The 24,188-nt window shown below is 46.6% G+C and overlaps 1 protein-coding gene across 3 annotated transcripts in view; it reads left to right on the top strand.

Moving 5' to 3' along the window:
- LOC124555517 (protein yippee-like 2) overlaps window positions 1–24,188 on the top strand; it is a 609,150-nt gene that overhangs the window by 553,157 nt on the left and 31,805 nt on the right. For 2 of the 3 annotated variants that reach the window (XM_047129839.1, XM_047130443.1), the window contains one exon: window positions 3,147–3,441. In XM_047129839.1, the coding sequence (XP_046985795.1) occupies window positions 3,151–3,441 (291 nt within the window). In that variant the 5' untranslated portion in view covers window positions 3,147–3,150. The remainder of the gene's footprint in view (window positions 1–3,146; window positions 3,442–24,188) is intronic. The other variant, XM_047130895.1, reaches the window with a different exon arrangement.

The raw sequence follows: 24,188 nt of genomic DNA, 5'->3' as shown, positions 1-24,188 counted from the left end.
TTACCCACTGTAATTTCGCCCAATAACTTGTCCAGCCAGCTAAAAGTTGCACGGTCGAACACAATCTGCACTGAGAAGACCCACCCAAAAACACTGCAGAGTCACTCCTTCTGCTCTTTCCACATTAGGAAGACTGGGAAGTGGATCGTAGCAGTAACGTCTCACTTCTATGCAGTTGGGTCTCAGCTGTTTCAGTCCCTTTGACTACGACTGGGGCTTCCAAACCAGAAGTAGTGCTGGAAAACTACTGTCACTCCATCACGACCCCTTATAGCCTTCAAAACCCATACCTCAGTGCCCAGTCTCACTGTTACAAACAAACTCATTTATCTAGTTCAACATTTATCCTTTCAAACAATCTATCTTCCAGTTACTGACTGGTTGGCTTTTGGCTGAATAACTAACCTTCACACTGATTCGGACCTCTCTTAAGCCAATTACACCACCACCTCACTGCCCCCAGCATCAGTGCCACCCCCACCACCACTGCTGCCTCACTGCCTTCAGCATCAGTGCCACAGCCAGTGCCATCACCACTACCACCACCACCACCACCACCACCACCACCACCACCACCACCAAGAACAACAACAACAACAACACTACCACCATTATCATCATCACATCAAGACCACCATCACAAACACCGCTGCCGCTGCCACCGCCACCACCACCACCACCTCCTCCTCCACCATCACTTACAGCCTGCCAACACCATTACAAATTATATTGGAACAAATAAGCCCTCGGTCACAAATATTAAGTCAAAATTGACCGGGTTTCGACGCTACTACGAGCGTCGTCTTCAGAATTAGACTAACATGTTCTAAAACGTGTTAGGTATATAGCACATTAATAAAATTAAAGTTTGTACTGACTGGAAAGGATGCCGTACTTACAAGTCACATACACTCCTGGAAATGGAAAAAAGAACACATTGACACCGGTGTGTCAGACCCACCATACTTGCTCCGGACACTGCGAGAGGGCTGTACAAGCAATGATCACACGCACGGCACAGCGGACACACCAGGAACCGCGGTGTTGGCCGTCGAATGGCGCTATCTGCGCAGCATTTGTGCACCGCCGCCGTCAGTGTCAGCCAGTTTGCCGTGGCATACGGAGCTCCATCGCAGTCTTTAACACTGGTAGCATGCCGCGACAGCGTGGACGTGAACCGTATGTGCAGTTGACGGACTTTGAGCGAGGGCGTATAGTGGGAATGCGGGAGGCCGGGTGGACGTACCGCCGAATTGCTCAACACGTGGGGAGTGAGGTCTCCACAGTACATCGATGTTGTCGCCAGTGGTCGGCGGAAGGTGCACGTGCCCGTCGACCTGGGACCGGACCGCAGCGACGCACGGATGCACGCCAAGACCGTAGGATCCTACGCAGTGCCGTAGGGGACCGCACCGCCACTTCCCAGCAAATTAGGGACACTGTTGCTCCTGGGGTATCGGCGAGGACCATTCGCAACCGTCTCCATGAAGCTGGGCTACGGTCCCGCACACCGTTAGGCCGTCTTCCGCTCACGCCCCAACATCGTGCAGCCCGCCTCCAGTGATGTCGCGACAGGCGTGAATGGAGGGACGAATGGAGACGTGTCGTCTTCAGCGATGAGAGTCGCTTCTGCCTTGGTGCCAATGATGGTCGTATGCGTGTTTGGCGCCGTGCAGGTGAGCGCCACAATCAGGACTGCATACGACCGAGGCACACAGGGCCAACACCCGGCGTCATGGTGTGGGGAGCGATCTCCTACACTGGCCGTACACCACTGGTGATCGTCGAGGGGACACTGAATAGTGCACGGTACATCCAAACCGTCATCTAACCCATCGTTCTACCATTCCTAGACCGGCAAGGGAACTTGCTGTTCCAACAGGACAATGCACGTCCGCATGTATCCCGTGCCACCCAACGTGCTCTAGAAGGTGTAAGTCAACTACCCTGGCCAGCAAGATCTCCGGATCTGTCCCCCATTGAGCATGTTTGGGACTGGATGAAGCGTCGTCTCACGCGGTCTGCACGTCCAGCACGAACGCTGGTCCAACTGAGGCGCCAGGTGGAAATGGCATGGCAAGCCGTTCCACAGGACTACATCCACCATCTCTACGATCGTCTCCATGGGAGAATAGCAGCCTGCATTGCTGCGAAAGGTGGATATACACTGTACTAGTGCCGACATTGTGCATGCTCTGTTGCCTGTGTCTATGTGCCTGTGGTTCTGTCAGTGTGATCATGTGATGTATCTGACCCCAGGAATGTGTCAATAAAGTTTCCCCTTCCTGGGACAATGAATTCACGGTGTTCTTATTTCAATTTCCAGGAGTGTATTAAAAAAGATCTAAGCCGGAAAGGCGACGTCATGAATAGTTGTGAGATGGCGAGCCGCTAAGGGCTGCTCGTACTGTGAACAAGGACCGCTCGTAGTAGCGTCGAAACCAGGTCAATTTTGACTTAATATTTGTGACCGAGGGCTTATTTGTTCCAATATAATTCTGACACGGTCACTCAACCTTAGCAGCTATGTTCAAAGTTTTACCATTACAAATACCAACACAGTTGTCACCTTCTCCTCACCCACCAGCACCCTTGAAAAGCTTGGTATTGACACAAAATGGATTATCTTCTGGTAAACCTTCCGGGATGTAAGGTCGTGGTCCATGAAACTCTTCAGCTCCTAACGTTTCGTCCAGAGCTGCGCTGGACATCTTCAGAGGGGTGTTTCTCCTCCGGTGAGTCTTGCCAACCGGAGGAGAAACACCCCTCTGAAGATGTCCAGCGCAGCTCTGGACGAAACGTTAGGAGCTGAAGAGTTTCATGGACCACGACCTTACATCCCGGAAGGTTTACCAGAAGATATGTCATCCGGTCGTGAAAGCCTTCATACTATGGACAAAATGGATTGTAGGCCCAATAGAATCCTCTTGGGATGGGATCCAAATCTCTGGACCTGTTGACTGTGGGGACAGGATATGGAGAAAATGAGGTACTCTCCTAGTTTGTACAGTACAGTTGGCTGCTTGACTCACGTAGCTATTGATTATTATGTTTGTTTACTTGTTGCTTGCGCATAGTGTGTGTAATACTTGTGCACAGCTTGTCCAGAAGTGACTGGAGGCGCGAGCGCGCTGACGGAGTGACAGACGGATGTGTTGCAGGTGGTGGCGGGCGGATAGGCTGAGCCAGGGAGCGGGCCAGGGCCAGGGGCAGGTGCAGGCGCAGGTGCAGGGCCAGGGGCAGGTGCAGGCGCAGGGCCAGCCGGGCCAGGCGGCACCCGCACCCGAGCAGCGGCCGCGGCGCGCAGCCGGCCTGCATGGCAGGGCCGGCCCCACCACCATGGTCAAGACGTTCCAGGCCTACCTGCCCAACTGCCACCGCACCTACTCGTGCATACACTGCCGCGCCCACCTCGCCAACCACGACGAGCTCATCTCCAAGGTAAGGCCAAACCAGAGCCAAATGCACCACCGACACTACCATTGGGATCCTTCCAGCATACCTATATACACTACTGGCCATTAAAATTGCTACATCACGAGGATGACATGCTACAGACGCGAAATTTAACCGACAGGAAGAAGATGCTGTGACATGCACATCCTTAGCATTTCAGGGCTCAGATAACGTTGGTGCCGATGGTGACACCTACAACGTCCTGACATGAGGAAAGTTTCCAACCGTTGACCGGCGTTGCCTGGTGGAAATGTTGTTTTGATGCCTCGTGTAAGGAGGAGAAATGCGTACCATCACCTTTCCCACTTTGATAACGGTCGGATTGTAGCCTACCGCGGTTCATCGCATCGCGACATTGCTGCTCGCGTTGGTCGAGATCCAATGATTGTTAGCAGAATATGGAATCGGTGGGTTCAGGAGGGTAATAGAGAACGCCGTGGTGGATCCCAACGGCCTCGTATCACTAGCAGTCGAGATGACAGGCGTCTTATCCGCATGGCTGTAACGGATCGTGCAGCCACGTCTCGATCCCTGAGTCAACAGATGGGGACGTTTGCAAGACAACAACGATCTGCACGAACAGTTCGACGACGTTTGCAGCAGCATGGACTATCAGCTCGGAGACCGTGGCTGCAGTTACCCTCCACGACGCATCACAGACAGGAGCGCTTGCGATGCTGTACTCGACGACGAACCTGGGTGCACGAATGGCAAAACGTCATTTTTTCGGATGAATCCAGGTTCTGTTTACAGCATAATGGTGGTCGCATCCGTGTTTGGCGACATCGCGGTGAATGCACATCGGAAGCGTGTATTCGTCATCGCCATACTGGCGTATCACCCGGCGTGATGGTATGGGGTGGCATTGGTTACACGTCTCGGTCACCTCTTGTTCGCATTGACGGCACTCTTAACAGTGGACGTTACGACCCGTGGCTCTACCATTAATTCGATCCCTGCGAAACTCTACATTTCAGCATGATAATGCACGACCGCGTGTTGCAGGTCCTGTACGGGCCTTTCTGGATACAGAAAATGTTCGACTGCTGCCCTGGCCAGCACATTCTCCAGATCTCTCACCAATTGAAAACGTCTGGTCGATGGTGGCCGAGCAACTGGCTCGTCACAATACGCCAGTCACTACTCTTGATGAACTGTGGTATCGTGTTGAAGCTGCATGGGCAGCTGTACGTGTACACGCCATCCAAGCTCTGTTTGTGCCGTAGATGTGAACAAGAGGTGACCAAGACGTGTAACCAATGGCACCCTATACCATCACGCCGGGTGATAAGCCAGTATGGCGATGACGAACACACGCTTCTAATGTGCGTTCACCGTTATGTCGCCAAACATGGGTGCGACCATCATGATGCTGTAAACAGAACCTGGATTCATCCGAAAAAATGACGTTTTGCCATTCGTGCACCCAGGTTCGTCGTCGAGTACACCATCGCAGGCGCTCCTGTCTGTGATGCAGCGTCAAGGGTAACCGCAGCCATGGTCTCCGAGCTGATAGTCCATGCTGTTGCAAATGTCATCGAACTGTTCGTGCAGGTGGTTGTTGTCTTGCAAACGTCCCCATCTGTTGACTTAGGGATCGAGACGTGGCTGCACGATCCGTTACTGCCATGCGGATGAGGTGCCTCTCATCTCCACTGCTGGTGATACGAGGCCCTTGGTATCCAGCACGGCGTTCCGTATTACACTCCTGAACCCATCGATTCCATATTCTGCTAACAGTCATCGGATCTCGACCAACGCTAGCAGCAATGTCGCGATACGATAAACCGCAATCGTGATAGGCTACAATCCGACCTTTATCAAAGTCGGAAACGTGATGGTACGCATTTCTGCTCCTTATACGAGGCATCACAACAACGTTTCACCAGGCAACGCCGGTCAACTGCTGTTTGTGTATGAGAAATCGGTTGGAAACTTTCCTCATGTCAGCACGTTGTAGGTGTCGCCACCGGCGCCAACCTTGTGTGAATGCTCGGAAAAGTTAATCATTTGCATATCACAGCATCTTCTTCCTGTCGATTAAATTTTGCGTCTGTTGCACGTCATCTTCGTGGTGTAGCAATTTTAATGGCCAGTATTGTATTTCCAGCATGTAACATTTCACCTCGGTGTTCCTCAGTATTGCCGATTGTAGATGATTGTTTCTCCCACACTTGATCACCAGATCGACATCCAAAATATCAGCCATGTGTATAGTTAAATGTAATTCCCTATTTTCGTAAAGTTTCTGACCTGTTGTACTGCCAGATGACTGTGACTCAACAGCCTCTCCCTGATGTACCACGATATCTTTATTGAACCCCCAATTGTCTTCACTAGTGTTACTTAAATTATGCAGTTTATTGCGAAAAACAAGACACACATGTATGTTGCGACGCACACGTAGGGTGGAGTGAAATATGATGATCAGTTCTGATTATGCCTAGACTAGAAACAGTTACGCCATACTTTCCACCAATGGAGGTGGAGATCATGGAGGTAGTTGCTGCCCTATGTGTGATGCTTCTGCGACAAAGAAGTGATGCCACTGCTTACAGTGGTAAAGTCTGCGAAACCATTTTCCAGAAACCGGCGAATTTTTGTGTAGCCTAAAACGACAACAGCACAAGGAGAGTTCAGACAAGGTTTCTAGAGTGCTGTGCAAAATTTCTTAATTTTCCTAAGTCATTTACATTGAGCACCTATATTTTTCTTTCGTTGAGACCACAGCTGATTTCCCGCACAAAGTAATGAAGTAATGCTCCGCCTGTAACGACTGCTTTGCCTATAAGACGCTAAACGCTAATCTTGCTACATCTCCATCCATCCATCATATTGGCCCATTTAACGACATGAAAGCAACCACAATACAGCCGTCAATACTAAAAGTGTTAGTACTTACGAGGCGGAAGTGACCCTAAGTAAACCAGTTCACAACAGTTAATCAGTAGCACAGACGTTTGTAAGGTTCTCCTTATTTTCAGAGAATAGCACATTTTATTTTATTTTAATTCCAGTTTTCTGTTTCACACACGAGAAGCGAATGTATCAGCGCTGCAGTACGTAGGGTGTAAGGAGCGTGTGGTGGGTTCGCTTTTAGAGCCAGTGGGATGAGGTGCTGACGCAGAAATAGCTCGTGACGTCAGCAAAGAGATACGAAGGGAAAGTACATTTATTCAATTAATAGTTATTAATAAATATTTGCTAATTAAAGTTGCCTTTTGTCACTCAGACATTAGGAGTAGTGCACGGGTCGTGAATACCATCTTTCAGTAATTTTACAATGCCAAGAAACGTTGGTATTAACAAATAAATGAATAACTTTGGCATAGCCGATGATGTACGGCGTTCCACGAACAATACCGACTGTACGCTCAGGGCACAGTGTGTGCGCCGTTGTCGGCAGTCATAGTTAGGACGGCTTTCGATCTAGTCTTGCAGTAGACCATGCTCTTTGTACTGTTAATAGTTAGCTTGTAATCAGTGTGAACGAGTTGATTTTACGGTGTTTCGTAAATAAACGCACCATAATGAGATCTCGTGTAAGAATTATTTGCACAAAAAAGCTGCTTCCCGCTTCATTACCCCCTGCTAGAGTATTGTCGTGGGGTGTGGGATCCTAATTAGATATGATTAACGGAAGACGTCGAAAACATCCAAAGAAGGGAAGCTAGTTTCGAATCACGGCCATGATAAGCGAATTGGGGATGGCAGTCATTAAAACAAAGCCTATTACGAGGGACGTTTAAAAAATCCGTGCATAAATAAAAACTACTTACGTGTTTGGGGTAAACCTTTTTTATTTTTCGACATAGTCTCCTTTTAGAATTATACCCTTCGTCCAACGCTGTTCTAATTTGTTGATGCCTTCCGAATAATAGGAATTGTCGAAGTCTGCAAAATAGCTCCTCGTTTGAATAAAATCTTTGTCCCATCAGCCATTTCTTCAAACTGGGGAACAAATAGTAGTCCGAGTAGGCCAAGTCTGGAGAATGGGGGGGGGGGGGGGATGTGAAAAGAGTTGGAATCCTATTTCCATTAATTTTGCGACCGCAAGTGCTGAGATGTGTGCTGATGCATTGTCGTGATGGAAAAAGGACTTTTTTGCGGTCCAATAGCTGGCGTTTTTCTTGCAGCTCGGTTTTCAGACGGTCCAATAACGATGAATAATATGTACCTTTTCCAGATAGTCGATGAGGATTATCCATTGCGAATACCAAAAGGCAGTCGCCATAACCTTTCCGGCCGAAGGAATGGTCTTCGCCTTTTTTGGTGCAGATTCTCCCATTGTTTAAATTGATCTCAGGAGTATAGTAATGTACCCGTTCCACAGGAACGACGCTTGAAGTCCTGCGGATTCTTCCCGAACAGCTGCAAACCATCCCTACAACACTTTACACGATTCGGTTTTTGGTCAAGCCTGAGCAATCGCGGAACCCATCTTGCGGATAGTTTTCACATGTGCAAATGTTTATGCAAAATATTATTTACCCGTTCATTCGAGATGCCCACAGCAGTAGCAATCTCACTCACCTTAACTCTTCTGTCATCCATCCCCATATCATGGATTTTATCAATGATTTTTGGAGTCGTAAGCTCCACAGGGCGTCCAGAACGTTCAGCATCACTTGTGCCCATATGGCCACTCCGAAAATTTTGAAACCACCTATAAACTGTTCTAATCGAAGGTGCAGAGTCATCGTAATGTTTATCAAGCTTCTCTTTAGTCTCCTGAAGCGTTTTGCCTTTCATAAAGTAATGTTTAATCACGACACAAATATATATATTGACAATGCGGTCACAAAACCAGAAAATTTTTATTGAATGTGACAATGGCCGCGAAAGGCTACATTTATATTTAACAAGAAATTTAGATTGCAAGATTTGACTTACGAAAAACGGCAAATGTGCATGCAATAGCGCGCGGATGGCGTGCAATCGACATTCACCCAATCAGTCGCTTACCAACGTCATAAAAAAGGAAAAAAGGCTTTACATATTATTAGTAAGGGATAGTGGTGGATTATCTAACAAATAAAAACATAGCTCAGGTTAAATACTTCTGTATTAATAAGAATTTTAAAGAGAGGAAGAAAATGTCATGCATAGGTCCTGAAAGTTGTTAGACTAAAGTGTGTCAAGAAGATGACACTCCAAATTCAGCCATAGATACGTTCAGTAGAACTATATGAGTCAACTAAAACCTCAGAATGATCAGTTTGATGAAACTGGGAGTTACATTAATTTATTACCGGAGGCAGATCGATATCTGATGATATCGTGACAAGCGAAACCGGTAACTGATTTAAATAGAGAAATTAGCGATCAGAGACTGTTTTAGTTTTATGTGTACTTGTAGAAGGACTTTGTATCCACATTTGCGATGCTATACACGAAAAAAATAACGAAGACTGTCCTTCTGTAGCCAACCAAAACCTTGGAGATGAAGCTGTGCTTCGGGATCTGCTATGACGAATAAGTTATCTGAAATTCAGTACGTGGGCTTTGTCGTAGACTTTTCGATGTACTGGATACCCCAAAAATTGTGAACGACAGTTGGGAAGTACGGGACAGCCTGAAGCACGCGTGTTTCTTCTGACAGCAGCGCTCTGTTGTCTCGTTCCGTCCTTGGCGCCGCCCCTCGCCGTCTTTTCTGGTGCAGTGCGCCGTGTTCTATATGCGGCCGTAGCGTGTACACAGCGCGCGCAGAAATAGCCGGCGCATTCCGGCCGGCCGTGCATCACGGGCGCCGCCGGTTCGAGCGTGGGCGGCGGGCTGCGCGAGCCACCTCCAGCACCGCTGCACCGTCAGAATCCCGGTCAGACGCGTCAGGTTTCATTTCCAGTGTTTCTGTCCCGTCTGGTTGGGCTAGCGCTGTTCACAATATTCGCTAGTGGTTCAGATGGTTCAAATGGCTCTAAGCTCTATGGGACCGAACATCTGAGGTCATCAGTCCCCTAGACTTGGAACTACTTACATCACACACCTGCATGCCCGAGGCAGGATTCGAACCTGCGACCGTAGCAGCCGCGTGGTTCCGGACTTAAGCGCCTAGAACCGCTCGACCACAGCTGCCGGCTTCGCTAGTGGGGAAATAAGAGACACCTTGTCTACACCCAGCTAAGAGAAATTTTGTTGACGCCCTCTTTAGGACGTAAACAACAAACGATTACACTCAGTTATGACTGGGTGTTGTGTGATGTCTTTAGGTTAGTTAGGTTTAAGTAGTTCTAAGTTTTCGGGGACTAATGACCATAGATGTTAAGTCCCATAGTGCTCAGAGCCATTTTTGATTAGACTGACAGGGCGATATGCATCTGAGTACAATCGACAGGGCGTGAGAAATGTGAGCGCTAATATCCTGTATACTCTCCTTTTGCAGCAATGTAGGCTGCAATTCTCCCATCGAGACAATCGTAGAGGTGACGAATGCGGAATAGGGCGCCATGCAATTTTCGCCTGGTGCATCAGCTGGGCCAGATTTCGTGCCGGTCTTGCAGACCGCGCAACATGACGAATCATCCAGTCCCAAACGTGTTCGCTGGGGGACAGATGTAGGGTTCGTGCTGGCCAGGATAGTTGACACACACTTGACGTTGGAAAGGCACATCGCCTTGTTGAGGCACGAACGGTAGTACGACGGGTGTTTTGGATGCACCGTGCACTGCTCGGTGCTCCCTCGACGATGAGAACGGCCATTGTAAGATATTGTTCCCCACAGCACGGTGCCAGGTGTGGGCCTTGCGCGCGTCTGTCGTATACGAGGGTGTACAACCCCCCCCCCCCCCCCCCCACCAAAACACACACACACACACACACACACACACACACACACACACACAACCACCCCGCAAAAAAAAAGAACATGGAATAACATTGCCGTGAGCGGAGCTTGTCCAGTACCCATTTTTGCCGCTAGGTGTGTAGCACAACTCGTTGCCACTTCAGTACCGCCTGTGTTGTCGACCTGGTTTGTTGTGTTCATCTGCAGTGACCCTTTTTGCCAGCGCTGGTATGTTCTTCTTTCGTTTTTTATGATGGCAAGTTTAAGTGAACAATGTGCAGACGTGAATTTTTGTTTCCTACTCGGTAAAAATGCTGCTGAAACTTTTTTGATGTTGAAAACAGCTTACCAAGGTGACTATGGGAAAAACTAGAGTGTACGAGTGGTTTTCTCGAGTTAAAAATGGCGACATGTCGTTTTAGACGCCCGTCAGTTGCCCGAATCTATGAAAATATTGAAAAAATTCGACAGCTAGTGCTCACAGACATTTGACAGATGATTGATCAACTGTCGGAGATTAGTGGATTATCTTGGAGCTCGGTTCAGCGAATTTTAACGGAAGATTAGGCAACGAAAACGACTGCTGCCAAGTTTGTTCCTCGGGTTCTGAACTACAATCCAAAGGAACGTAGAGTTTTTGGCTAAAATAGAACGATTCCGCTGCCCCACGCATCGTACTCCGTATGACTTCTTCTTATTTCCACACATGAAACGAGGCATGGAAGGACACCGATTTGACAATATTGAAGAATTCAACAAAAAAACAGAGGGAGGAACTGTCAGTCATTCCTAAAAATAACTAGAAAGAAGTTTCGAACCATGGAAAAACGGGTCGGACAAATGTATTAGTTGTAATGGAGACTATTTTGAAGGGGGTTAAAGTTGTTTTGCAAACAATTTGAAGATAAATAGCTTTTACAAAGCAATTCCGTGTTTGGGGGGGGGGGGGGGGTCCCACACACGCGTACGATCATAATTGACACCGAGGCAGAAGCGACTCTCGTCCCTGAAGACAAAAAGTCTCCTTTCTTTCTTCCATAAGCGCCTGTCGCTACACCAGTGGAGGCAGGGAACACGATTTTAGGGCGTGGGCAGAAGCAGCCCAACAACACGCAGGATTTTACGCCTGCTTCACGGGAATTGTTACGAATGGTCTTCGCTGATACTCCAGAAGCAAAGAGTGCTTCTGTGTGTCGCCGCAGTCCGGACCCAGGCTGAGAGGTGTGTGCGCGTTCTGCTGACAACTGACAACATCGATGCACTGCGGAGACTTCTCACACCACGTGTAGCGCAGTTCTGCCGGTATGACAACCCAGCCTCCCGCAGAGTCACTATACGCCTTCGCTTAAATTCCGTCATTTGCACAAACGGTCCACGCCCATGCTGTCGCGGCATGCCAACAGTGACGCAGACGTCGACGGAGTTCGGTATGTCTCGGCAAACTGGATATGGAAGTGAGCAACTCCTGCGAAGTTCGCGTTATTCCACGGCTGATAACGTGATTCCGATCATCTCTTTGACTCCACACGCGCAGTGTCTCGTGCAAACATGGCGTGCTCATTCTTCATTTTCCAGTTGTGTATCGTAGTGAGCGGACAACTATAACGCCTATAGCTCTGTCAGGCTGTTCATAGGCGACGCAGTTGTATGCAAGAAAACTCCTTTATAAATGCATGGAGACTTTATGGATTACCAGCGCCTAGTGCAAATGCTGCCATCTGACTGTAAACATATATTGGTGGCCGTAAAACCTGGAACACCGGGAAGGATAGTTAGTAAAGAAATTGTATTTATTGCGCATATACAGTATAGTTGGAAGAATACAAGATTTAATTTATCGGTGATTTGGGGTTGTACAAGGTGTGAAATTCAGTAAACAGAGCTACAACCACTGTTGTTAATAATGGCTCTCAGCTGACTCACCATCGAGGCAAACAGGTGTAGAGGTACAGTTACGTCATTCCATGTTGCCACAGTTCATCTGATGTGTGGTGGCATGCGAGGCTCTCGACAATTTACACCGTCCAATCTCATTAACGTGGCCATCTGTCAGAAGCATGAATAACCATCTTTTGCAATGCGGGCTGCTGCGAAATGTGCAGGAAGAGTGTCAGTAAGGTTCTAGAATGTACCGACAAGGATTTCGAGCGATGCAGATTCCAGTGCTGTGGCTATTTCCACGAGGTTTCTCGATTGAGGATTCATAGCGCGAACAACCTGATTGAGGTGGTCCACAGACCCCCGATTGATTTCATATCTGTCGAGTTTGCTGGCCAGAGGAATACGGTAAACTCACTGCGATGCTCTTCGAACTACGTACGTACCCCGTGAGCTGTGTGACATGTCCCATTGTCGTGCTGGTAGGTACCATCATGCTGAGGAAAAACAAACTGCATGTAGGGATGGACATGGGCATCGAAGATAGGTACTAGGGTTGGAACTTTAATGGTGGCAGCTATTTATTTACAGCTCTTACAAAATAGATACGTATTTCAAAGTTTCACTCGCCTTAAAGTAGTGACCAGCATGGTGTATAACCCGTTGCTAGCTATGTGGAAGTCGTAGGATACTCTTCGCAGTGGCAGTTGTGTTGACAGTTCGAGCGGCGCGGTCTATTGCCCGACGAATTTGTAGCAATTCTGAAGCGAATGCCGTGAAGTGTTTCCTTCAGTTTAGAAATCGAGTTGAACTCACGAAGGCTTAAGTCATGGGAGTGCAGTGGGTGGTATAGCACTTAGCAGCCCCATCAGTCAAACAAATCAGTGACAGCTTGTACTGTACGTGCTTGAGCATTGTCCTACAAAATGATGGTCAGGTCCTGCAGAAAGTGTCATCACTCCTAAGCTGGTCGTAGGTTGTGTTCCAAAAATGAACAGCAGTGAGGCCTTGTGGGCCACCTTGGAGAGAAGAGTCTTCATCGCCATCCACCTCCAGCATCGTCCAGTTAAATTTGCCAATATTTCGCATGAAGAATGGTATAAGATTTCCTTGAAAAGCATGCAGGACCCGTACATATTCAGTCCGAGACGATTGGAAGATCTTTTGAATGACACCGGTTTCCCTCCATCGTATTAGTCACGGTGGTGTGTTGTGTTTTTGGTGTTTTGGTTTTGTCTATGACTTGTAGATGGCGTAACTCATACCTGCTTTTTGCGTATGACCACTAACAGCCCAAAAAAACTTTCTTCGAGTACTTGCTCAGTTTCTTTTCCCGTGTAACGTCTTCGCCTCTTTAACAGTGACATGTCGACTTCTAACTGCAAGGGAGTTCTGGATATAACCATAATAGTAAGACCACTTCCAGGAGGGGTCTTGCCAAAATGGTGATGTAGAATGCTCCACAATATGATGATGTATGATACTGATGATAAGACAAGAATTTGATAGTTCCTTTTATCACTCCCAAAGGGGCTGCCCCTCAGTCAATGTCGAAAGTTCGCAAGCCATTGCGGCAAGTTGGTCGGCTTCCAGGTGCCTGCGACCGCAAGAGCGCGTGGTCTCTGGGCGTTTGCCAGAGCAGGTGGCTCTTCCACGCCGGGTCCCGTGACCTGAAATAACACTGCATCTCTCCGTCTTACTCCCGGTTCAGCTCTCCGCGCATGTACTAGTTATCAAAGCTCACGAGACAAAATATTAATTACCTCCTTACGAGAACACACTGTAGACGCATTACATCTGCTTCCAAATGATCATGAGACCTTACATCGAAGAGGTAAGTCATGGTAGTGAAGTGGTGTGTGTGTGTGTGTGTGTGTGTGTGTGTGTGTGTGTGTGTGTGTGTGTGTGTGTGTGTGGGAGGGAGGGGGGGGGGAGACGGTGAGGGGGGAAGGGGCGGGCCGTGTCTGCGCCTCCTGTTGTGTGGAATCAACGCAGTAAAATGTATCGATAAGGGGACGCGACAGAATGCAGAAAAAATGGTTCAGATGGCTCTGAGTACTACGGAACTTAACATCTGTGGTCATCAGTCCCCTAGAACTTAGAACTACTTAAACCTAACTAACCTAAGGACATCACACACATCTATGCCTGAGGCATGATTCGAAACTGCGACCCTGCAACCGTAGCGGTCGCGCGGTTCCAGACTGTAGCGCCGTTGCTATTCGCAATATACACAAATGACCTTGTGGATGACATCGGAAGTTCACTGAGGCTTTTTGCAGATGATGCTGTGGTGTATCGAGAGGTTGTAACAACGGAAAATTGTACTGAAATGCAGGAGGATCTGCAGCGAATTGACGCATGGTGCAGGGAATGGCAATTGAATCTCAATGTAGACAAGTGTAATGTGCTGCGAATACATAGAAAGATAGATCCCTTATCATTTAGCTACAAAATGGCAGGTCAGCAACTGGAAGCAGTTAATTCCATAAATTATCTGGGAGTACGCATTAGGAGTGATTTAAAATGGAATGATCATATAAAGTTGATCGTCGGTAAAGCAGATGTCAGACTGAGATTCATTGGAAGAATCCTAAGGAAATGTAATCTGAAAACAAAGGAAGTAGGTTACAGTACGCTTGTTCGCCCTCTGCTTGAATACTGCTCAGCAGTGTGGGATCCGTACCAGACAGGGTTGATAGAAGAGATAGAGAAGATCCAACGGAGAGCAACGCGCTTCGTTACAGGATCATTTAGCAATCGCGAAAGCGTTACTGAGATGATAGATAAACTCCAGTGGAAGACTGCAGGAGAGACGCTCAGTAGCTCGGTACGGGCTTTTGTTGAAGTTTCGAGAACATACCTTTACGGAGGAGTCAAGCAGTATATTGCTCCCTCCTACGCATATCTGGCGAAGAGACCATGAGGATAAAATCAGAGAGATTAGAGCCCACACAGAAGCATACCGACAATCCTTCTTTCCACGAACAATACGAGACTGGAATAGACGGGAGAACCGATAGAGGTACTCAGGGTACCCTCCGCCACACACCGTCAGGTGGCTTGCGGAGTATGGATGTAGATGTAGAACCGCTCGGCCACCCTGACTGGCTGCAAAGGATGGTGCACCACTCATAGCCATATAATATGGTGTGAGAACAGTGGTCGTAAAATGATTCTAACGCAAAAGGATAGGGGAAGAATGTCACGCTTTGTGAATGACACTCTGTTTCAAACTCGACAAGAGTCGCTGCTGTTCGTCAATGCAAATGGTGAGAAATCTTTGGAGATTATATCGCCGGTCCACACCACTTCTCATGTACTCTGGCAGCTGAAATGTATCCAGCTGTTATCATCAACAATTTAGGTTTTTTCTTTGAAAATGTCACTCTAGATCAGTGGTTCTCAACGGGGCCTGTACCGCCCACCTGTTGTCGATGATGCGCTGATGGGTTGTTGGGGGGACCGGTTTACATCCAGAGCAAACTTAGGGGGCGTTGACAGCAACTTGCAGCTCCCCTCCCTTCTCCGGGCAGTAATCACAAAGCCGCGATGGAAAAATATAGTAAGATCGAAAGTTATTAAATGTTTTTTCACTGTATACAGGGTGGAGCACGAGAAACCGGCTCCGTGTACTAAACCGCTCATTGCCGCCCGCCAGTTGTCGTATATTGTTTCGAAGCTGTGGCGACGAAAGTATGCTGTCTCTCAGTAGGATGAAGCGACGAGTCACACTTCACGCGAATCAACCTCACGAATTCGTGAAAGATTCACAGAAGACTGTCAGCAAACGACTGGAGCCGCCGCTTTCGCCGGATCGTTTGTAGGGCAGTTTAAAGGAAGAAGTATACCCAAAGAACCCAGTAACGTTAGATGACTTGAAGGACAGTGTTCGTAATGAAATTTTGAGAATTGATGTGGCAGAGTTGCGCAAAGCGGGTATTAATATGTTAAGGCGCACGAAAGTGCATTGTGAAGCACAAGGAGGTCATTTTCAGCACTTAATGTAATGTAATCTACTGTAAAAGACGAGATCAGGTCAATAAATACGGATCTTTGTTATAACTTATTTGTTATTTCTTTACTATCGAAGTATTACAAGTTACCTATTTGTTGTTGTATCTGCCCGTGGCGGGCAACAATTCGTCGGTATTTTCGAGCAGTCCGTACTCGGGGCCGGTTTTGCGTGCGCCAAACTGTACTAGTCTGCAGTGGTTCGTGGCAAGACCAACATTCGTGCAGAATAGCGAAGGTATCTGTTTCACAAGCTGCTACATGGTCGCGAATTGACCAGTGACCCGAATATAGAACAAATTTCCTTTACTTCACGTCTGTGGTCACAAATTTTTTTGTCATCAGACTACCGGTTTCGGTCTATAATGACCATCTTCAGATCTGTTTTATAAAAACATGTCCTAATATACTGGAGCCATAGTGGCATCGTCAAATGTTAAACACTATGTCAGCACCAGCATCGTCAAATGTATATAAATAACAGTACATGCAAAACACTGTTTTGAACAGTAGTGCTGCTGACAAGATGACTCTTGCATGTGCTGTTATTTACATATATTTGACGATTCTGGCGCTGATTTTGTCTTTAACATTTGACGATGCCAATATGGTCCAATATATTAGGACATATTTTTATAAAACAGATCTGTAGCTGGTCATTATAAGCCGAAACAAAATTTGTGACTATAGACATGAAATAAAGGAAGGTGTCTGTTTCATCAGTGGTTCGTTTAACATTATAGCACTGCAAATACGTGAACCTTTCTGTTCACATGGTATTTTTTTCCAAAGGTTCTTCAGGTCAACTATGAGCCTCTGCACAACACATTCAAAAGATTACCCCGTAACTGTTTACAGCAGAGGTAAGCACGCATTTCCTTCCTCTGGAAAAATGGATGGAGGGCGGGGGGGGCTCAGTAATTATTTCTTCGAAAACGGGCAGTGGGCCGTAAACGTTGAGAACTTCACAATCTAGTAATTAGAGACCGTATGTGGAATGCAGCACGATGGTCCATTCCACTGCGATGTTCTGCAAGAACGGAACAACAAATTAGGTCCCCATTGTCGCCTGTTCTTACCCCAGCGGATTTTTGTGGGGATATTTAAGGGCTCTTTCTGTGACACAGAAACCAAAACCACAAATGACTTAGCACACTAAGGCGGCTTGGTGCTCCGTGACACCGACAACTTTACACCTCGTCCGGAGGTCGTGTACAACAAACACTGAGTTCTGCATTCAGGGGCCTGTGCACTCTCCTGAATGCCTGACTTATAAAAGCGTTCCGCCCCCATACCATCCACCTGAACGCATCCAATTATGGACACTGTGTTTCATCCACGGGCTAAATTTTGAACGGTTTCCGCTTCCTTGCTTTGTACACACTTGGGTTAAATACATCAGCTACATGATAGAAAAGATAATGTTCTGTTTACAAAGATATATGTCTCGTCGCGGCAACTGCACTCACGCTGTTCATAACTCCGCATAGAGAGTAACGTTTCTTTCGTTTTACCTATCTAGATGAATATTCCTTTCAATTACACTACTGGCCATTGAAGTTGCTATACCACGACGTGCTACAGACGCGAAATTTAACCGACAGGAAGAAGATGCTGTCATATGCAAATCATTAGCTTTTCAGACCACTCACTCAAGGTTGGCGCCGGTGGCGACACCTACAACGTACTGACGTGAGGAAAGTTTCCAACTGATTTCTCATATACAAAGAGCAGTTGACCGGCGTTGCCTGGTGAGACGTTGTTGCGATGCCTCGTGTAAGGAGGAGAAATGCGTACCATCACGTTTCCGACTTTGATAAAGATCGGATTGTAGCCTATCGCGATTGCGGTTTATCATATCGCGACATTGCTGCTCGCGTTGGTCGAGATCCAATGACTGTTAGCAGAATATGAAATCGGTGCGTTCGGGAGGGTAATACGGAACGCCGTGCTGGATTCCAACGGCCTCGTGTCACTAGCAGTCGAGATGACAGGCATCTTATCCGCATGGCTGTAACGAATCGTGCAGCCACGTCTCGATTCCTGAGTCAACAGATGGGGACGTTTGCAAGACAACAACCATCTGCACGAACAGTTCGACGACGTTTGCAGCAGCATGGACTACCAGCTCGGAGACCATGGCTGCGGTTCCCTTGACGCTGCATCACAGACAGGAGCGCCTGCGATGGTGTACTCAACGACGAACCTGGGTGCACGAATGGCAAAACTTCATTTTTTTAGGATGAATCCAGGTTCTGTTTACAGCTTCATGATGGTCGCATCCGTGTTTGGCGACATCGCGGTGAACGCACATTGGAAGCGTCTATTCGTCATCGCCATACTGGCGTATCACCCGGCGTGGTGGTATGGGGTGCCATTGGTTACACGTCTCGGTCACCTCTTGTTCGCATTGACGGCACTTTGAACAGTGGACGTTACATTTCAGATGAGTTACGACCCGTGGCACTACCCTTCATTCGAACCCTGCGAAACCCTATATTTCAGCAGGATAATGCACGACCGCATGTTGCAGGTCCTGCACGGGCCTTTCTGGATACAGAAAATGTTCGACTGCTGTCCTGGCCAGCACATTCTCGAGATCTCTCACCAATTGAAAACGTCTGGTCAGTGGTGGCCGAGCAACTGGCTCGTCACAATACGCCATTCACTACTCTTGATGAACTGTGGTATCGTGTTGAAGCTGTATGGGCAGCTGTACCTGTACCCGCCATCCAAGCTCTGTTTGACTCAATGCCCAGGCGTTCTGGGTGCTGATTTCTGAGGATCTATGCACCCAAATTGCGTCAAAATGTAATCACAAGTCAGTTCTAGTATAATATATCTGTCCAATGAGTGCCCCTTTATCATCTACATTTATTCTTGGTGTACGAATTTTATTGGCTAGTAGTGTATATGTCTGCAGAGAGAGTAACATTTCTTTCGTTTTACCCATCTAAATGCATATTCCTTTCATTTATTATTTTATAGGTTACAGAAGAAACACCTTATCTGAGACTCCCTGAATCTAGATGTAGACGGAAAAATGAATAGAATTAATGTCATTGTTCCTTCCTTTAGATTAAATACGCGGCTGTTCTGAAACATTTTGCGCGCAGACGTCGAACTTGGTAGACATGCTACGGTTCCGCAGTGTCAGAGCGCGCGGCTACTCAAAAGTTCAGTTACCGCAGCCGCCGCGGCATCCGAGCGCATTCTGGGAAGGCTCGCCACACTGCTTGCGGTCGTGGGTGGAATTCCACGCCCGACGTGGGGCCGCGAGTGTAAAATTAGACCGGACCGGAGCGCCACTGGCTCCCGCTCTTTAAATATTTTCGCTGCACCACAGGAAAGACGAAAATGTACGTTGGATGTAAGCAGCACTTCTGATATAACTTCACGTGCTCCTTGGCAGAATTCTCATCTTTTGCTGATAAATTTCTTGCAGGAAACTGGAAAAAGTGGGTTTTGCGAAAGAAGTACTCCAGAATAAATCTTCGCTCTGCAACAGAGTATGCGCATATTCCTGGCAGATTAGAACTGGGTACCGAACCCGGGCTCGAACCCCTCTTCGCCTTTCACGGGCAAATGCTCTATCGACTGAGCTGTGTTTCAGTGTCAGCAATAAAATAATAATAATAATAATAATAATAATATAATGATGATAAAAAGGCGACTATAGCAGTGAACACTTTGTATTCAAGGAATTTGTTTGAAGAGCACACATTTTTAGTTATCCGTGTTCAACATTTTCTTTTTGCCATCTTGTATAGTTATTGAACTACTTTTAGAAGCAAATTAGAGAAATGAAACAGCGGAACTGCAGTAATTGCTGCAGGTTTCAAGTTTCTTACTAAATTACGAATTTCACGTGCATTACAAGGAAATGAACAAGTAATATTCATGTTAATGTACGAATGAATACCTAAAAGTTTTCTAGGTGAAACTGATCTATCCGATTTTTGATAATTAAAACTGCAAACATATGAAATTAAACATTAGATAACAAAACATATCATTTCCTTCTCCTACAGCTAAAATAATAATAATATTTTTAAAAAAACACCAAAGAATGAGTTGTCTCGGTTGCTTTAGTATATGTGATCTCAAAGTACGTCTGCATTTTAAGTCTTATTTTTTTAGTAACTTACAGTGATTTTCCCAGCTGTTTTGTTCCGTCAGGTGCCTTGGAATTTGGGGAGAAAAAATTTCAAGTTCGCACTAAGTCAGGCAGGTGCAGGGTCAGGGAAAAATTTCCAATGTGGAATTAAATCTAATCTACTTTTATTATATTTATTACGGAGTTTCTCGATCTGCCCTCACAGCTTTACTTCCGCCTTTACCGGTACCTCATTTCCTACCTTCCAGACTTCACAGAAGTTCTACTGCATACATTACGGGACTAATTCTCTGTATTAAATTATATAGTAAAGAAACGACTTACCCACAACTTAAGGGACTGTTTCCAGAATGAATTTCCACTCCGTAGCGGAGAAATGCTGTACTTCGGTGGCGACTGAAAGTGAGAGGTGTTAGGAAAAGTAAGACTGAAAGCGGGTTGTGACTGTAAGAATTTAATAAAATATGTTTTGAAATAGCGATGATGCAGCTAATTAACTGAATAATAAACAAATCGAAAAGAAAATAGCACCGTTTTACTATGATGTCGTAGAATCTTCTGACGAATGTCCCGATTAGGGCAGTTCATTACAGTATCTAGATGAATAGCAAAATGAAGTAAGCAAAATAGTAGAAACGTCCAGGAATTACTTTTGATAAGTTTAAATTGAAAATTTGATTGTTGTGGGCGGAACGTGCAGCCGGTCGATTGGATTCCAAGAGCTGAGAGAAGATTGAAGCAGAGGTCTACAGTTGTTACAAAATTGCTAGCTGAGTTCTAGGCGTTGCCCAGGTATGTATTTATTCCACTAGCCCGTCCCTCTCTTTGTCCATCTCCTCCGCCCCTCTCCTGCACCTACCGCTCATTTATGTCCATCTCCTCTTCCACTTTTTATTTCCTCCTCTTTTCGTAACCAAAAATCATGGTTTTTCGGATTTTCTCAAGAACCGCCCATGAACCGTCTAAGGTCCACGTTAACGAACACTTACTGCACAAGGACCGATTGATCTGCCCAATGTGCATGGACTGGAGAAAATGTGTAATGTTTAAATTTTGACTCCGTACAGCAGGATAGCCACATTGTGCCAGTTTTTCTGATAAGTCTACTAATGGTCGCTAGGCGAAGCGCTATCCAGAACACTTGCCACTTCATCTCTGTGGTCAATAAAACCTGAGACGTGAGCCCCTGAAAAATAGCATTTTCGCTGCTTTTCGGAACATATTGATGCCGTGTGCTGTCGTGCACGGATCGAAAGAAACTATTTGGACTATTTGGAAGAGCGGGTGAAACACAGTAGTCAACGCTCTCTCAATTTAGTGGCCGTATTGAATGCAACCTTTAGTGAGCGGCTTCTACTGAATATTACTTACCTGAAGACTCATGAAGACACTCTTACTCGTCGCGATGAGCACATTTTCAAGGCCAGAGGAAGTGTTGCGTGATGTCAGCGGGATGGCTCCTGGGGTGATTAATTTCTGTCCGTTGTTCTTATATTGAAAGCCAATATAATATGTTAAAGAAGACGACCTAGTGGAAGATGGTTTGATGTTATTACGAAACACCCGGTAAAAAATGGGTGCATTTCGCTGAAGATTGTAGTGCATAGATCAGTCTAGCAGAGACGTAGATCTGGGAAGAGTTGTGGCTGGTAAAATTCTGAGACCTACTTGGTCTTTCACAAGACTCGTTAATTGGCGAATTTTTGCAGGGGTCCTGAGGAACGAATCGATTTTGTGGCTCTTCAGGAGCCTGTCACTGAGACACCAGAAACGCAAATTTCGTGCGCTCATCAGGAGGCTCCTGTTTACGTTTCTTTTGATTAATGGCTACCGATATCTGGCGACTGTTGAAGGACTTTGCATCCGGGCTTCAGCAACAAAACAATCGACGGCTAATATAGGCCTCAAACGCCGGAAGTATATACAATGCCGCGCGGGTGTGGACAGTTTTATGTCGGACAGACCTCGCATATTTTTGGACAGCGGTGTGTAGAACACGAGAGATGTTTTCGCCTCAGTGGCAACAAAACATGCCCTAGAAAGCGGACTCCGTACTGCATTCCACGAGACGTCGCTTATTACAGCGGACTTTAAGTTTCTGGGATAGCGTCATAAATGAAGCGATCGAGATAAAAATTTATGACAACCCCCTCGATAAAGACAGCTTGGAGCCCGACCATCGGAAGGTTGAAGCGGGCGCAACGAAAATATTACCATACATGGCACTGCAGCGAGCACCATTGACGTCACTTACGGCAACGTTGCTATATAAGGATGGTAGCAGTAACCATTCGAGAGTCACCACTTGACGGTGGCCGAGGAGCACTCCGCCGAAAGCTCGTGGATTTTAAACTACTTGTCACGGACGGTAGCTTGAGAAAATTTCATCAGCGTACAGGGTGTATCAAAAAGAATCATCCGATTTGGCACTTCTATATTTCTGAAACCAATACACATGTACAATGAATTTTGGTTTTTGACGAGCGGGAAACTCAAAAAGTTTTTTTTTTCATATCTTTTCATAGGTGTTCAGTATGCCCCCCTTGAGATGCACGGCATATGTCAATGCGGTATTCAGATTGTTCCCACTCTGCAGCGAGCATGTCTTGAGTTGAGCTTCCATAGCTACTATTACGCGGTGTCTTTCATTCATTATTGTTGGTAACGGAGGCACATAAACAGAATCGTTTATAAACATCCACAAGAAATAGTCACATACAGTCAGGTCCGGTGACCTTGGAGGCCAGTAATGTGAGGTTGAAACGTTCGGTCCAGTGCGACCGATCCATTGTTTAGTAATTCTTTGATTAAAAAATTTCCGCACTTCCAGATGCCAGTGTGGCGGTGCACCGTCCTGTTAGTCAATGAAGTCGTATGAATCACTCTCCAACTGTGGCAAAAGAAAGTTCTCAAGCATATCGAGATATGTGCGTCGTGTAACAGTGTTTTCGGCAAAGAAAAATGGACCACACACTTTTTCCCGTGAAACTACACGAAACACATTAAATTTTGGAGAGTGTCTCTCATGTTGTACAACTTCATGTGATCGTTCCGCACGCTGTATTCTCACATTATGACTGTTCACCTTTCCATTTAAATAGAATGTTGCCTCGTCTTGCCAACTATGAAATTACGGAATTCCAGACGTTGTTATTTGTCACCTTCACGAAGAGCTTGCAGTAGCTGAATGTGTGAACGTCGACGCAGCACACGCCAGACGGATATCGGGGGCATGTTGAGCTGTCGAGCTTCACGGCGAACGTATTTCTGCGGACACCTTGTGAAACTATGGCAGATGCGTTCGACGTCTGTGTCAGATACTCGGGACGGCCCTGCGATTTGCCTTTACACAAACAACCTGTTTCTCGGAATTGTTCATGCCATCGTCTAATGCCCCGTGCTGTAGGAGGATCCACACCATACCTAGTACGAAAGTAACGCTGAACAGTTTCTAGTGTCCCGCACTGCGCGAAACGTAGAACACAAAACGCTTTCTGTTTCCAGCCACTATTTTTACTATAACTGAAGTGTGCGAACACTGCTGCTACCTAGCGGGAACCATGAAAAACTCGAGAGTTTGCTCTTTCCAACACATATATCAAATAACATAATTTTTTTAATCGGATGGCTATTTTTGATACACCCTCTAGATCGCCGCGAAACGATACATTCATGCATGATGCAAGGCTGATCATGGCGACAGTTTGACGAGCACTGCGCACTAGAACTTTTTCTCGTGTGTCTTTTATCATCACAGCGGAGGAGCTACGTGATACACCTTTCAGGTAAGGATTGTACAGGTTGTACGATAAACCCGCTGTCGAGAGCTGTACTGTTGATGAGGTGTCGGTATCAGACACTGTCTTGTCGCAGTAGTGAATAGTGCAGTGGTGGTTACGTAGCTCTGATGGTGGAGAGTACTAGTGTTGTTGCGGAAGC

Source organism: Schistocerca americana, chromosome 1 (genome assembly GCF_021461395.2).
Source record: "Schistocerca americana isolate TAMUIC-IGC-003095 chromosome 1, iqSchAmer2.1, whole genome shotgun sequence".
Taxonomy (NCBI): Eukaryota; Metazoa; Arthropoda; class Insecta; order Orthoptera; family Acrididae; genus Schistocerca; species Schistocerca americana.
Note: the sequence above shows the minus strand (reverse complement) of the source record. Positions and strands in the feature narration are given on the sequence as shown.